We start from the raw sequence: 17,221 nt of genomic DNA on the forward strand, positions 1-17,221 counted from the left end.
ATTTTATTATTTATTTTTTAATTTATTTAATTTGAGTCACTCAATGATGAATTTAGTTATATTATTATTGAGAATTTTAATGTTCTAGAAGATGAAAATAGCGAATATAAAGTACACCCCGCGAATCAAAGATGGATTTTTTACTTGAGAATGGACAGATTCATCGAGTGTGATTGTGTTGGTGGCAGCGACGAGTTAATTCAGATTGGACAAAAATTCGGTACGAGCATAATTCGAATAAAATTCGTTGTCTAATTTTTAAATTTGTTGAAAAATACGGTTAAAAAACGGATTCGGTAATTACTCGAATACGTGATTTATACGGATATTATACGTTTACCAATTAAAAATTTGGGATGAAAAATTCGGCTATTAAATTAAGTTTTTTCTCTCAGGATTTATGCTATTAGCATAAATACTAATATTTTTTAAAAATATAAGACTAAAAAGCTATAAAATTAAGCTAATTAAGTAAAAAAAAATAACAAACTATATTATGCCCCAAAATAAATAAATAATTAAGCAAATAAAAAATAAAGATAGTCCATATTTAAATATAAAATATAGAAGGTTCACATAACATATTTAATTATTATAATTTATATTTATAAATAAAATATATTTAAAATATATTATATAATAAATATTATATAATAATGTATTTATATATAAAAATTTTCTATATATATATATTTATATATATCAAAGAGAGAGAAATCCACTGCACTCTCTCTCTCTCTCTCTCTCTCAGGCGGTCCACGAGGTGAAGCCCGTCTCGTGGACCGCGTGCAAAATGGCATGAACCCCACAGCATGAACCCCGCCATTTTTTCTGTAACTTTTCGTTTTTCGCTCATGCAGAGCGGAAAACGAAAATCCAAATTTTCAGCGAATCCGTAAAAAAAACTTTCTGAGAGATTCGCCGCCACGGCCATCTTGCTCCCGGCGCCGGCCAGGGCGGCGGAGGACGACGACGANGCCATTTTTTCTGTAACTTTTCGTTTTCCGCTTGAATGGAGCGGAAAACGAAAACTCTAATTTGTCCACGAGGTGACGCCCTTGGGCGAGAGGTGATTCGCCGCCACGGCCATCTTGCTCCCGGCGCCGGCCAGGGCGGCGGAGGACGACGACGACGACACGGACGAGTTCGGCGAAGACGCGACCCGCGAGCGTCATTTTTTTGGGCGAATGATTCGCGAATCATGAATCATTCGCGAATAATTATTTTTAATGAAAAAAAATACCGGCTGTTCAGTTCACTTTTTTAAAAATTCTCGAATAATTCACAAATAATTCGCGAATTAACTAACTATGATCAGAAACACGACACTTTTCATAAAAATAAGGGTAAACTTCAAATACCCCCTTATTATTTCACACTTTTTCATTTTAGTATTTTATAATTTAAAGTGTATCAATTCAGCCCCTGTGGTTTTGCACTTTTTTACTTTAGTATCCTGTGATTTAAAGTGTATCAAGTTAGTACCCTGTGATTTTATTTTTTTCTTTTTATTTTTTAATTCACTAATTTTTTTCGTTAAATCAGTGATAAAATTAAAATTAAAAGATACTAAAGTAAATATTCCATAAACCTAGATAGGCATCTGAAATTTTTTGTATATAATTTAACAAAATATTAAAGGAAGAAAAAAACAGGTAACAAAGTTAAAACTAAAGGGTACTAAAGTAAATATTCGATAAATCTAGATAGGACATCTGAAGTTTTTTATATAATTTAACAAAACATTAATAAAAGAGCTGATGAAAAGAGAAAAATAAAATCACGGGACACTTAATTGATGCCCTTTAAACTACAGAATACTAAAGTGAGAATGTGCGAAACCACCTGATACTAAATTGATACACTTAAATCATAAAATAATAAAATAAAAAAATACGAAATTACAGGAGTGGTGCTTAAAATTTTTTCTAAAAAAATAAACAACAATATTTTCCAAAGACGTATTTGCATCTTAAGTGAATGTTTTCTTTTTTGTTTTCACAAAAATGTATGCAATTCAATTTTTTCTAATTTGTATGTACATATAATATAGGGAAAACTTCAAAAACTCTTCCTGTGGTTTCACACTATTTCATTTTAGTACCCTGTGGTTTAAAGTTTATCAAGTTAGTACCCTGTGGTTTCTCACTTTATCACTTTAGTACCCTGTGGTTTAAAGTGTATCAAGTTAGTACCCTGTGGTTTCTCACTTTATCACTTTAATACCCTGTGGTTTAAAGTGTATCAAGTTAGTACCTTGTGGTTTCACACTTTATCACTTTAGTACCCTGTGATTTAAAAAACCACAGGGTATTAACTTGATACAAATTAAAACCACATGGTACTAAAGTGATAAAGTACAAAACCACAGGGTACTAACTTGATACACTTTAAACCACAGGGTACTAAAGTGATAAAGTGAAAAACCACAGGATACTAACTTGATACATTTTAAACCACAGGGTACTAAAGTGAAAAAAATTGAAACCACAAGGGGAGTTTTTGAAGTTTTCCCCATAATATATGTAGTCCACTGAGTAGGTCCCCCTTTTGTCGCTTTCTAGAGGTTAGTGATAGTGATATGATCCGAGCTGTGCGACGCCTTCTAGCCGCCCTGGTTGACTGCGGTGCCTCTGTATTGTCGTGTCAAGCGGCACAGCCGTGCACTGGTGTGGAAGCTTTGCATTTATTCATTTATTTTTTAAAAAAAATAAAATAAAATAAAAATAACTTGCTTGTTCCAGATGGATTCAACTATCTTTTATCTTCTAAAATGCCCAGAAAAGCATATTGGAGATAATTTAATTTTTGAAAAATTACAAATTTAGTCTCTAAATTATAAGATGAGTGATATATTGATCTTCAAATTTTATTTTGTTATAATTTAAAATTTTTAAATTTTTTATAATTAAGTTTCATAGTCTTATTTGGTTGATACAGCAGTGATATAATATTTTAATTATTTTTATATTGGCGGCATATTATCACCCTGTCATTTTAGTTGGAATGTGAGACTTGAGTTGTTAGCAATAATTTAGCAAGTTTAAATAAAAATTATAATAATTTAAAGTTTGAGGATAAAAATGACACAAGTTTCAATATTTATAATTAACATATATACTCGGATATTTTGTAGTTTAAGTTTGTAAAATTCCGTCAACTTATATTATAAAACTTAATTTTGGGAATAAAATTGTTATTCCAAATGTTTGGATTTGCTACTAATTAAAGGAAAAATTAAATTAAGCATGTATGTAATTGCATTATTGATTGGTTTACAGTAGAAAAAACTTTGATTGATTAAATCAATCGTCCAATCTTTATTTAGTTTGGTCGACCAATTTCAACAATACACAACCAAAAAGTTCCAATAGATAATAGATAAATAATAACAACAGTTACATAGGATTGATAAAGTATTAATCATACCGATCGTTTCTAGAGCAAGTGGCAAAGGATTTGATGGTTGGTATTCAAGACCAAGTTCGAATCCTAGTTGATTCATATTTTTAGCTAAATTTATTTTTAAATAAAATAAACGAAATGAATAGCGTGCGACCTATCTCTTAAAAAAAAAAAAGAAAAAAGAAAAACAAATATTAACCATGAAATTATAAAATATAATAAAACCATACAATACTTAACATAACCAGAGGGGAACAAAAAAGAAAAAGTTGATAGGTGTGGACAATTAAATGATGGTAGGTTCAGGATTCTAGAAGATGTAGCTCTGTTACGATTATGTGCACCAGTCAAAGAGCCAATTGTCCATCTATCTAACACGTGCAAGTGCATCAAACTTTTTCTTTTTTTTTAATTAGGATAAATTTATTTAAACTATGTGGCTAGTGATCCGTTTCTCAGATTTTAATTTTTTATAACTTATGATTAAAATTTATAGAATTATTTTAATTAGATTTTATAGTATAATTTAGTTGATCAAATTTAACATCTCACAGATATAAAAATAATATAATATTTTAATTATTGTCGAATTATCAATCACAATACTGTTACGTCTTTCAGCAACAATAATCTATTAATATTTAGTTAATTAAATAATATTACGGAGACTTGATTATAGTATTCGAAAGTACAAGTTAGAAATTAAACCTAATTAAAATTTATGAATCAAAGTACTTCACACCTCATTGTTTGAGGATGAAATGTGTAATCTATTATTTTAATAGGGCAATTGCCTATATACCTCTGAAAAGTTTCCCGTTTTCTTATTTACCCCTCTTAGAAGGCTAATATTGAAAATACCCTTCTTATATTCCAAGTTTTTCTAAAATACCCCTAGAGTTAAGTTCCGTTAGTGAGCTGCCGTTAGCTCTGAAAAATTACCATTTTGCCCATTCCAATATACCCTTGTACCGTAACAAACTTTTCTTATATACCCTTCATATAGCAAATACTTTTCTTATTTACCCTTCAGCCGGATCCGGAGCAGAAGGCGTGCAGGGGTCCGATGGAGCTGCGGCCCTCTTGCTCCTGGCGCTGGCCAAGGCAGCGGATGAGGAGAAGGACGACGAGAGCGGCGAGAGATGGGATCGTCGCTGCGGCCCTCTTGCTCCCGGCGCCGGCCAAGGCGGCGGAGGAAGAGGACGACGGCGACGACGAGAGCGGCGGCGGAGGAGGACAACGAGAGCGACGAGATGGGTGGTGTTGGAGGTGGAGGTGTGGGAGGTGGTGGTGGTCTGGGAGGAGATGAGGCGAGGAGGTGAGGTAGAGGCGGAGGAGCCGGCCGGTGGTGGCGGAGGAGTCGGCCGGTGGTGGCGACAAAATTGAGGAAGAAAGAGAGGATAATCTTAGGGATTACTATAATAAAGTAGGGACAAAATAGGTATTTTGTTCAGGTTTTAACTCTAGTATAGATTTAACCCATGTTTAACCCGAGTTAAGCTAACAGGGGATAACTGCGGGGGTATTTTGGAATAACGGTGGAACGTATGAGGGACATTTTGGAAAGAAAAAAAAAGTAGGGGTAGATCGGATATTTCCGAACGCATGAAGAGTATATAGGCAATTATCCCTATTTTAATAATCCAACAAAATGACCGAGTGTTCTTAGCACAAATAGCAAAAGATTTGGTGGTTGGTATCTGAGGTCTCAAGTTCGAATCCTAATTAATTCATATTTTAGCTAATTTAGTTTTTTAAAAAATAAGCAAAATTGTAGCATTCTAATTCTCTCAAATAATAATAATAATAATAATAATAATAATAATAATAATAATCTAACAAAGTGCCTATCACTAGGGAGGAAAAAGCACTAGTCGCATGGGGGGAATTTATGATCCTTGTGACGTGTTTTGCTTTGACCAACTCACTACATGTATAGTGATGTGGCTACGCCTACACTTACCGGAATTGCTCATTTTTTCGGAGAACTTAAAACCAAAAATTTCTTTTCTTTTCTTTTCTTTTTGTTCGTTTCATTTTTTTCAAAAGCTTTGGTTTTTTCTGCTAAGTTTCCACAACAAACCCGTGAACTTTTCTTCAAACATGGAGGCTCGAATTTGTTGAAGTTTTGCACTCAATAAAGGATCTAATTCAATTCAAGTGAACCTAGCGATTACCACTCCACCTATTGAAGTGAATAGTTCGTTAAGTTTTGTAGGTTTTTTTCCCTTAAAATTTGATTTCGCAGGGTGTTTAATTCAGTTTTTACTAAAAAGAGAGTCAGGAAAATATAATTTCTCAAAGCTCATTTTAGCTACCTAGAATATAAATAGTTTTGGACATTTTCTCATGCTATATTTGGCTAATATTTTAGATAAATTACATATATATTTTTTCAGCACGATGCATTGAATTCGTATTGCATGTAAGACTGTAAGTGACACATAATATATATCTATAGAAATAAAATTTAGGGCTTATCTAAGATCTCTAAATAGTAGAAGCTAAAAATGATCGTACATCTCAACGCAAGTGGCAAAAAACTTTGATAGTTGGAAGGCTCAAGAAATCTAGTTATTTTATATTTTTTACTAAGTGCATTTTTTCTAAAAAAAGAATGAAAATGGAGCATATTATTTCTCTCTCTCTCTCTTAAAAAAGAGTAGTCTAAAAAATTGCAAAATATTAAATTTTTGTCACAAATTTAGATCCTCCATAGCATTTTTCATGATACACTATCTATTAATATCCTGTACTTTCCACTCTGGAGAGATCTCTGTGCCTACAAAATCTTTTAGCATTTCTTTGAGCTAGAAAGGCCACTAGGATCAATAATTTATCTGAGAAACAAGGAATTGGTGAAAGAAAAATGGCCCCCAATACTCAGAATAAATAAGCAATTCCTTTTAGATCATATGATCATCTTTCTCAGAAAAATCTTTCACTTTTCAGTAAACGAAGTGTCAAGAAGGTCTAAAAAGTGAATCAAACTGCACCACCTGTTTTCACTTTTTTTACTTTAAATATCAAGCATGTGGTTTCGCACTTTTTTACTTTAGTACTCTGTATTTTAAAGTGTATCAATTTAGTACCCTATGGTTTTATTTTTTTCTTTTTGTCGGTCCGTTCGTTAAATTTTTATTAAATCTATACAAAAAAAACTTCAGATACCCCACATATAGTTTATCGAATATTTACTTCAGTACTATTTAATTTTAACTTTGTCACTGATTTAATGAAAAAAATTAGTAAAATAAAGTAACAAAAAGAAAAAATAAAATAATATGGTATGAATGTGATACATTTCAAAACATAAAATACTAAAGTAAATATTCGATAAACTAAAAAGAGATGATATTTGAAAATTTGTCTTTTATTACTGATTTAATGAAAAAAATTAGTAAAATAAAGTAACAAAAAGAAAAAATAAAATAATATGGTATGAATGTGATACATTTCAAAACATAAAATACTAAAGTGAGAAAATACAAAACCAAAAAGAGATGATATTTGAAAATTTGTCTTTTATTAATAAGTATATGACTAAAAATATTGTATAAGACACCGTTTGATTCGGGTATAAGTAAGAACTAGCTATTAAGAAAAATAACGTTTGGATGAAAATTGAACGTTTGGATAGATAATATGAAGTAAGAAAAATAGTGGGTAGTTATATATGAAAAATAGAGGTGTTGGTGTGGATAGTTATACCAGCTTATTTCAGATATCCGAGAACTATTATTTTCGGATAAAAAATTTACGTTTGAGTATAAAAAGTAGGGATAAGAGGTTATACCTCCCTTTATCCCCGGTCCACACGGATTTTCTCTATGTTGACTAACTGGGTATTAGTTCACACTTCACACCACTCTTTCATTTTCGTTTCTTTAAATGCATCTGCTAGTGGGGCAAACAATGAATTTATTAATAATCCTGTTTGGCGATAGTCGATAGACATAGAAATAGTATTTAAACGAATTTTCGCTGATGGCTTTAAGACTTTGAAAGCTAATTATTGAGTTAAAAAGGCTCCCTGATTGGAAAAAATAGTAAGCGATGGCCCTCTTCATGGACTGCTGTGATATTTTGCTACAACCGATGACTAGAAATAGCATTCGAAAGCCTCCAAATAATAAGAGATTTTAATTCAATGGTTCTGATAAAACTGTAAGAAATACTTCGATGTTGTTAAATATTCTAATTAGTATTATTTTGATAGCGATTTATCAAATAGTATTATATCTTACATTGCGTCAGAATAAAACGGAATTTGATACCAAATCACAATCCTCTTTAGTGACTAATAAATTGAAGTCAAAGAAGGTATGTTGTTTTTTTCCTCCCAAGTCTTTTCATGGTGCAATTTCTTCCTCTCGCTACTGTGCCCCGTCACGTAGCAGCACATGGTTTCCTCCGACAAGTTTCTCTAAACTTGCTTGGTTTTGTTCTAACTTTTTTAAATCAGGGGGAAAAAAAAAGAGAGTGAAAAAGAGAGAAAAGAGGGGTAAAAAGAAAAAAATTAATATACGTATGATTCAAAGATTTATAATATTTTAAAATTATTATATATTTTATATTTCGAATAGCAAGCTTGTCAAACACTTAGCTAAGTTGCAAGAACTAGTATATTCTTATTCATAAATGAAAGTGAGAATATCTCGTAATTCATGATAATCTAATATTTCTATCATCTAGAAATATGAAATATATAATGATTTCACTAATTCACTAACACCTTTTATAACTTTCAACTTGAATCGAATGATAATAATTTGAATATTTTCAACAAAAAATATAAGAAATTATCAAAATATTACAATCCCTGCTCTGTTTTGTTTGGAATAAAAATTTTGGGATGAAAGGGAAAGTAAAAAAAAAAAAAAAAAAAAAAAAAAAGAGAAAGGAAAGGAAAGGATTGGTTGGAGTGTGGCCCAAGCCTACACGATGAAGTTGACGCAATTATGGGCTGGGTAATAGCAACTAAGACCCAATTTCCTGCAATTCACATTTAAAGCACGGCCCATTTAGCCCAATAAGGATCAAACCAAATGGGCCCCAAAATTTCCGTACCAGCCCATTTCGAGTAATTACCAAAACGTGCTCGGTCCACGGATGACGTGGTGAACAAGGTGCGTCCAAAAGTTTTCTGCTGGAGGAAAAGAGAATTCAATAAAAAATGCAGTTTTTTTTTTTTTTTTTTTTTTTTTTTTTTTTTTTTTTTTTTCTTTTGCTGCTGCTGCTGCTTCGCCGAGATCGGAGAACCACAACAGCAGGATAAGGATTCGAACGCCGCACGCATCCCATCCCAATCTCCCCATTTTATTATTATTATTATTATTAACCTCAAACGCATCATCTCACATTTACATATACATAAACACACCCAGATCAGCCCCCCGCTTTTAGTCGCGATTCCGATCCCCGAAGATGCAGCCGAGCGGAGAGGCGTCGCGCCGCATCGCCAAACTCGCCGCTCATCTCCGCCCTCCCAATCTCCAGGTCTGCTTTTCCACTCATTTTCGATCCCGCCACTCTCTCAGTGCAGAGATGGAACTTCGTTGTGTGTTCTTACGATGCTGAATTAGTGGACTTCGCCTGTAATCTTAAATTTCTCAGATTAATAAGAATTCAAAATTTAGTGCGCGCAGAAACATTAGTCTTTCATGGCAATCATGATGAGTAATTACTTTAGTTTTCTACCATAGTTGTGATAGATTGCGTGATATCATGCTAGTTCTGAATGGAGTTTATCTGTACGGGATTTTGGTTCGAAGATGGAGGAGAAATGGTGGCTGAGGCGCTCTGACTGCCGGGCGAAAGGAGGGGCGCCCGGATTCAAAGTGGCGATATTGGGCGCCGCCGGCGGGATCGGTCAGCCGCTCGCAATGCTGATGAAGATGAATCCTCTCGTGTCGGTTCTCCATCTCTACGATGTCGTCAACTCCCCCGGCGTCACTGCCGATCTCAGCCACATGGACACCGGCGCCGTGGTAATTTCAGTCGAATTTATCTTTCCTTTTCATTAATTTTGAAGTTACTATCTCATATTCTCATTGCAGGAGTTATTCTTGTATAGTAGGCAATATGGTATGTGTTATGGTTCATTGCAGCTTCTTGGAACTTAAATAATTCATGGTGTAGTTTTTTTCAAACTTAATATGATTTTTTGTACCTATTTAAAGGGTCCTGTTTTCACTGTGTTTGACAAATTATGATTGCTCGAACTATATTCTTATCTCTACATGCAGCTACACAAGTTCCTGCGACTTAGATATGGCTCATTAAAACGAATTATTAAGGTGGTAATATTCTAGAATCTTAAACATGGTAAATTGTAACTAATTCGAACTTATCCAGGTCCGTGGCTTCTTGGGCCAGCCACAGTTGGAAAGCGCACTCACCGGAATGGATCTCGTTATCATTCCTGCCGGAGTTCCTCGAAAGCCAGGAATGACGAGAGACGATCTGTTCAAAATCAACGCCGGAATTGTTCGGACCCTTTGCGAGGGGGTTGCTAAGTGCTGCCCCAATGCGGTCGTGAATTTGATCAGCAACCCCGTGAACTCTACCGTCCCTATTGCTGCTGAAGTTTTTAAGAAGGCCGGAACCTACAATCCCAAGAAGCTGCTTGGAGTGACGACTCTCGATGTAGCGAGAGCCAATACATTTGTGGTGTGCATGATAAACAGAACTTGCTTACCGCACTAATATCCATATTGGCGTTAGATCTTTTTTCTTATAATTTGGAGAATTACGAGTTGCACCATTCTCATTGTTGAGTTGATATGTTCTTGATGTCGCTTGTAGGCTGAAGTGTTAGGGATTGATCCCAGAGATGTTAATGTTCCTGTGGTTGGTGGACATGCAGGTGTTACAATATTACCTCTCCTTTCACAGGTAAAGAGGAAACACTTTTTATTGATGTTGCTGATTTACTTTCTCATTGAGGGTAATTTGGAGTTCTTTTACATCCATTATTAGTTTGAGTTGGACTGTTTTAACTTCAACCAGGTTAATCCTCCTAGTTCGTTCACGCCTGAAGAGATTGCATATCTCACCGATCGCATTCAGAATGGAGGAACGGAGGTTGTTGAGGTAAAATACTATTTTTCCTCGATATCTGACTTAATGCTGTTTGCCATCAATTTATGTCGCTAAAATTTCTCGTCATTGTTCCTGCTATTCGTACGCACTACTCATTCAGTTGAAACTTTTTCATTCCCCTTTTCTCAATGCAGGCAAAAGCTGGAACAGGATCGGCTACTCTCTCGATGGTTCGTTGCTTTGTGATTTTGCTTTACTTAATCGGCTGTCTTCTTTTCTTGCGCACTGCAGCTACCAATAACATATTACTGGTGGAATAAAAAAACATAAATAAATAAAACCTCTGTAGGCATATGCTGCTGCTAAATTTGCCGACGCATGCTTGCGGGGATTGCGAGGAGATGCCGGCATTGTCGAGTGCTCTTATGTAGCTTCTCAGGTTCTTTTCGTCCCTATCATTCTTTTCTCCTTCCCCACGCATATTTGATTTTATGAGATTATTATAATCTTCCAATTTCCTTTTTCTTCCTTTTCTTTTTTTTCTTCTTCCTCTTTACGGGAGATGTTATAGGTCACGGAGCTTCCATTCTTTGCCACAAAAGTGCGGATAGGACGACAGGGAATCGACGAGTTTTTGCCTCTTGGACCATTGAATGAGTTTGAGAGGTCTGAAGCTTAATTTAATTGCTTTGTTATTGAATTTTTGAGTTTTTGCCCGTAATTTTTTTTAACAGAATATTTTTACCAAATTTACCAATATGATTTTCTCTCTCCTTCACAATTGCAGGGCTGGTTTGGAGAAGGCAAAGAAAGAGTTAGCCGAGAGTATTCAGAAGGGTGTCTCTTTCATTAACAAATGAAGTGATAAGTGAGTTAGAAGCCTAGCTTATCTGCTATCAACCTTATAAGATACTAATATACATAAAAATGTCTGTTGATTATTGTTACGCACTCCTATAGAAAAGTTATATGAGTACTGTAATTATGCTACATAACATTTGAATTTGCAAGATCTTGTTTAAAGGTGCAAACTTTTCATGAATAATTACTGTTTCTTGCATGTTGGCTACTAGGGGATATAAAAAACATGTTCTAGCTTCTTCCTCAGCTCACAAGCTGTAGACCTTTGTTGTCAAAACCTTGGCTTCTGCTTCTCCCTAAAAAGCTGAAGCAACTGCTATAGAAATGGTACCAAATGAGCATTCAAATAAGCTTTCAATAGCTTGTGTTGCATTAAATTTCTCAGGCACCAAATTGAATTTCGATTTGCCACTTTGGTTCCTGAAACTTAGTTTAGGTCTGCTCTCCACGCCAGCTAGAAACTAATTTCAGCCTTACGGATTTAGACATGAGTTTGTGAACACCTAACTTGTGTTGTTGGAGCAGAATAAAGAGTTACCAACAGGATGAACCACAGACGGAGCACACGAGTTTTACAGAGTTTCTGAATTCAGTGCAAGAGTAGTAAATATTGGCTCATAAAGAGGAACTAATAGCCTATTGAATTGGATTTCCACTGAACAATAGTACACACTATAAACTTTTCACCACCTAAGACAAAAATAATGTGAGCTAATAACACTCACTATCTTGTTATCATTATCTGCGTCTGCTACTATACAATAGGTTTCATTATCTTCTTGCTCAAAAACAAAAAAAGTTAATAAATAAAAAATAAAAAGAGGGGGTGATACCCCATGGATTTGGAAAGAAGTCAATACGTGTGTGGAAAAAGGAATTCTCAAAGCTTTTTCGCGATGATTGCGGAACGTTAGTTGGTTATGCCGGCATTAAATGTCTCAGAAGGAACTCTTCTCTTAACAGCGTCTGCATAGCTATAGCCGAGCTCCTGCAGCAATTCAGGAGAAGGAAAAACATGTTAAATATCATCAAAGAGGTAAAAAGAACAATTGACATCTTTTCTGATAAACATGCTTAAACAACTTCTCTCTACAGCAGAAGCAAATACTTCAAATTATAGCTTTTGCTTTCTAGATCAAGATTGCTTATTTCAGTTTCCCAACCACAACAGAAGTTCTAAAGTTTTGTTTGCCAAATGCTTTGTTGTAGAGAATCTATTCCAGAAACCAACCCAAATGGGCACTTAAAGCATCAGAACTTAGCATTTCTTACGTTATGTGAGTTTGATGCTGAAAGCAGTGCAGCTCCGATTCTTGAGACATCATTAAAGTGCTGGATCACTACATTAGTTGCGACTCTTTCACGGAGCATCACCTCCACTCCATTATGCAAATACTCTCGGAATAGTCGGTAGTGCTCGTAGATGTTACCCTCCACTGCAACAGCTACCTTCTCATCTGCGCTATCCTTTCCAATCTTCTTTAGGATCCCCAGTATTCCAGCTGCAGCTAAATAAGCGCCACGTCTTGTTACAATCTCACACACCTCAAAAACAAGTTTGCGCATCCTCAATGTAGTATTTGGAATCTGGATGAAACAAAGAGCAAATAAGATTAATATTAGTTCCTGAGATACGTTCAAAACTTGCTATATTGAGTAAATCAGCAATATTGGTCATGAAAAGCAAAAGTCACATTACTCAGAGAATGTAAAGTACACACACCATCCAAATGTTACTTGGCAATTCAAATATAATCTGAGTTTGGCTTCTGGTTAAAATTTCAGCAAAAACTAAATGGTTTCCAGAAAAAAAAAATATAGAATTAATATTCCATTATTTTATAGAAAACCCCATAAATATAGTTTATAAAGACAATTAAGTTTAATAGAAATTTTAAATCAAACAACTAGATAGCTGTGCTTCAAATTTAAAAAATTATAGTGCAGAGACCTGTTCAGGGAGTAGATTTGAATATGTTTGGCCAAAAAGCTGATGACTCAGTATAAATAGACTATTGCACTTGCTCAACAAATTAGAAAGTTGGTGCATGCATGATGGATAAAATATTATACCTAAATCTGATATTCTGGTTAAATAGTCTTGTTAGGACTGACCAATTTTTGGACACTCCAAATAAGAAGCATGCTCTAAACTTACAAGGTTCACTCCATTATTATGATATCATACCCCTAACATCTTTTTTTTTGATTAAACAGGGTTGAACCCTATTTGCATACCCCTAATATCTGATCTAGTTTCTCTCCAACAACCATAAGGTCCTCTGACATGTCCTGATGCATTGCAGCCATATCAGGAATTCTGCAAACAAGCATACATATTAAAGATCCATTGGTCATCAAAAAGTCATGATGAATTTGACTGAAGCAAATATTATAATAAGTACAGAGGCCAAAGCTAATGCAATAGACATAAGATAATGGCCAAATTTACACATGGATAATAAAAAGATACTGCAAGATAGCATAAAGAGAAAGCAATCTCTACTGAAATAAGCTACAGAATGAATAATTAATCTTTGGCCAGGTGCTTGATCCCTGCGGTTATGAAACTTTACAAAATCTAACAAGGATTAGGTTATTTTTAAGCAGTTGGTGCATGCCTTCGATACAATGTGGAAGAATGGGACAAATGGATGATAATGAAGTGGATGAAGAATCAAAGGTGGAAATGCTAAGTGTTTGAATAGAAGAGAATTTAAAACAGTGAAGACAATATTTTGAAGTGTCCTGGCAACTCAATTTACAGGCAGACACAGAAAAATGTGACACACTTTGCTGCTAGCTAACTACTCAATTAAGTTATTAATTCTTTTAAGAGTTGAGGCAATTGTTGAACCAATATCAATGAAATATTGCAGTCATAGATCAACTATAAGAAAAATGAGCAATAAAGAGAGCTCAATTTTAGTTTAGCAGCAAAGAGTGGAATGATCTAGTAAAAGAACAAAACTTCACTAATCCAGTTCATTCCCAAAATAGATCTGAAAAGAAAAAAAGGGTACTGTTTCCCCCCACCCTTTTTTTTCTAGTTTTGATATTGGCATTTAGTGCAAACTGCACCAGAGTACCAATATTAATGCTTTATACCAACAGCATCTCCAGTTCTCTGGCTCAAGATGGCATCTTAATTTTATGTTACTGTTAACAGAAACAGGCATATGGTGAAAAAGAGCATACTTGAGCACAAAAGGTATTCTAAGCTTCGATGGGATGGTGTCACCAAATAAAGCAGTTTCTTCAGCCATTTTTAATAGCACCCTTCTAACAATATCTCCTAAGTATACTCCACAGACGAGCTTCGCAAAGATCTGAAGATGAGGTAAGTTTATGTTATAAAACAAACGGATCATTTATTTGCAAGAGACGAGAGCCAAGAATTATACCTGCTCTCCAGGGTTGGCACTGGCAGCATCTAAATCAGTATCAAATTCAGTTATAGGAAGATTAGGTGACTTGAAATTCCCCAATTCCATGTTAATAATCTGGAAAAGGAGCAGCACAACTCGAGACAATTCACAGCACCAGATCAATAAAAATTTTATAGATTTGCTTGGTCTACTCTCATCTGCGCTTATCCAACAGAAAGGTAACATGGTCGTATTGGAGTAATTCTATAAGAATGAAAGAGCTACTGACCGTATCTCTGTGCTTGTTATGAGGATTTTCTCCATTAAAGGGCTCTGTGTAGGCAGCATTAGTCTTCATTCCCAACATAACAGCAGCCACAGTTTCCTTACAGCAGTATCTACCTCCAGCCAGTATCCCGACGGTATCATTAGCCTGATTACGATCATAGAAATAGACCTTAAAATAGCATTCTACATATAAAACATGTTTGGCCTGGCTTCTGGAATATTTCCTCTTCTCTTGAAAACAGAATCTTTCACAAACCAGGCATTTGACCCACAAAAAGTTTAGAGCTTTCAATATTAATAATCTCCAACATAAAGCTTCTTAAGCTACATCGAGAATCTGTTGAGTAGAATTTAATGAAAAATGTTGTCGACACTTCTTTAAATAACTCTAATAAAAAACTCTTTAGTAGAGCTCCAACTGACCAAATATTGTTATGTATATAACAATCATTACAATCACAATACACAATAGCCAAAATCAACCGACTGATCGTATGGAAAAGAATAAGAAACAAGACAGTAGGCAACTACAGATGATGAACCAGAGAAAAGGTACTAAAGAAGGTGAATATTACCAGTAAAGAGATGCGCATCTCAACACCATGTTTCTCCAAAGCCTTGTTCATGGCTGCCACAGCGTCTCTTCCCTCCTAAATCCATTTCATAGGGTCAAGGCTAAATACAAGCATTACAATAAAAGCCACTTTTAGCGAACAAACCATGTCCAATTCTTGAATCTGGAAAAATCGCCAGGTTTTAAGTAGAAAATCATCCTCCCCGGCAAGAGAACCAATCAGCTATTAGAGTTGAAGCTTACCATCTCCTTAATTGAGAATCCTATGGTCCACTCAACACTGAAATAATCTGATTCCAAGTCTTGAACAACAGGAAATGAAAATGTAACGCCGATTTCCCCTGGCATTCCATCATGAGGGCCCATATTCGCATTGCCCGTAGATATGAACTTTACCAGCTCTGCAGCTATAAAATTGTATAATTCCTGAAACAAATAAATGTAATCCTCGTTTCTTTTTCTTTTTTTCCTTTAGGATCCCCTAAATCCAAAACAAGTTCACTATGGTGACAATAATGATTTCTCACCTCAGATGTCCCAACCATCAACTTAGGTGGCACGGGGACCTCAGATATTTCCTTTTCAACAACACGAGCATCATTTCCACCTAGTAATAAGCGAATCATCCGAACACTTGCTGGGCCAAACTGCAAACCATAGAATAACCCTTCCTCGCAACTGCAGTCATAGGAAAGAAAAAATAAAATCCCAACTAAATCTTTCCATGAAAACCCAGGAACTTAGGACTAATCCCCTTCTCATTTTAGGGAAATGAACTACATGTATATTTGTCTCCTCTTTCAATGCATGCATAGGAAACCACCCCATAATATTCCCACTCAAAAAAAATTGCTTCGCACTATAGTAGTGAGCACCGTTTTGTAACCGTTCTAATACCTAATCATTAGAAGTAAACCACTTTCATGATACTTGCAACTATTTATAACGAAAATACAATTCCTTACTCCAAGCGAAGCTCTCTTTTGCAACAAAGATCCCCATATAAAGCCATTTAGCCTTTAGGTGATTATCAATACCATACAAAAAGGTTTAGAATCAACATTATGAGCAAGGAGGAAGGTGATCCAACCCGAATCGTAGTAAATGGACTAAAGATTGATTCTGCAACATCATACACTACATTTCCAACCAAACTATCTCAAAATCGAAGAGGGGATCACGAATTACCCGGTGGGGAGAGATATAGAAGGATCCGCGATCATTCTGAGGCTGGTCCTTCCCTCAGAGGCGATCCCGGCTCTCATCTCGTCGGCCATGGCGTCGGCCACCGCCCACAGCCTTTCCACCGACGTTTCGCACGGCTCCTTGAGCTCCCTCATTATGAGCTCGGCGCGCCTCCACCGTCGCGAGCTCCGGCGATACCAGAGCGCCGCGGCGGCGAACGCAGCCCCCGCCGCCACCACCGCCGCCGCCGCCGCCGCGCTCTTCCTCATCCGGTGGTTCCTCCTCCACCTCGTGGATGTGATCGTGGAGCGAGGAGAGCGGGGGAGGGTAACGTCGCGCTCCCTCATATTCGGCAACTGCATTCCGCTTGTTACCGATTTCGGAGGCGGGGTTTTCTCTCATTCCGTTTCCGCTTGGCGGAACCGCGTTCGTAATTTGCACGTTGCTCACTTTACCAGTAATTTTTAAAAATTTTAAATTATTTAATTTAATTATT

The 17,221-nt window shown here is 35.6% G+C and overlaps 2 protein-coding genes across 4 annotated transcripts; one reads left to right on the forward strand and one right to left on the reverse strand.

The window, feature by feature from the left end:
- On the forward strand, positions 8,659–11,494 carry LOC109713362 (malate dehydrogenase, glyoxysomal). Of its 3 annotated transcripts, none has more exons than XM_020237409.1 (9): positions 8,659–8,904; positions 9,111–9,395; positions 9,763–10,077; positions 10,213–10,302; positions 10,417–10,500; positions 10,644–10,679; positions 10,799–10,888; positions 11,021–11,115; positions 11,237–11,494. In XM_020237409.1, exons 2-9 carry the CDS (start codon positions 9,180–9,182, stop codon positions 11,307–11,309), a joined length of 999 nt encoding a protein of 332 aa, XP_020092998.1. In that variant the 5' UTR covers positions 8,659–8,904; positions 9,111–9,179; the 3' UTR covers positions 11,310–11,494. The 3 variants fall into 3 exon arrangements, with proteins under 3 accessions (XP_020092998.1, XP_020092999.1, XP_020092997.1); XM_020237410.1 differs by having other exon boundaries at positions 9,140–9,395; XM_020237408.1 differs by having other exon boundaries at positions 9,180–9,395.
- Positions 11,955–17,045, reverse strand: LOC109712513 (hexokinase-1-like). The gene is made up of 10 exons (XM_020236109.1): positions 16,729–17,045; positions 16,068–16,218; positions 15,784–15,966; positions 15,542–15,616; positions 14,968–15,111; positions 14,715–14,813; positions 14,509–14,639; positions 13,549–13,630; positions 12,583–12,897; positions 11,955–12,298 (listed from the first exon to the last, which is right to left on the reverse strand). Exons 1-10 carry the CDS (start codon positions 16,992–16,994, stop codon positions 12,221–12,223), a joined length of 1,524 nt encoding a protein of 507 aa, XP_020091698.1. The 5' UTR covers positions 16,995–17,045; the 3' UTR covers positions 11,955–12,220.

The sequence above is a fragment of the Ananas comosus genome, linkage group 7 (assembly GCF_001540865.1).
Source record: "Ananas comosus cultivar F153 linkage group 7, ASM154086v1, whole genome shotgun sequence".
Taxonomy (NCBI): Eukaryota; Viridiplantae; Streptophyta; class Magnoliopsida; order Poales; family Bromeliaceae; genus Ananas; species Ananas comosus.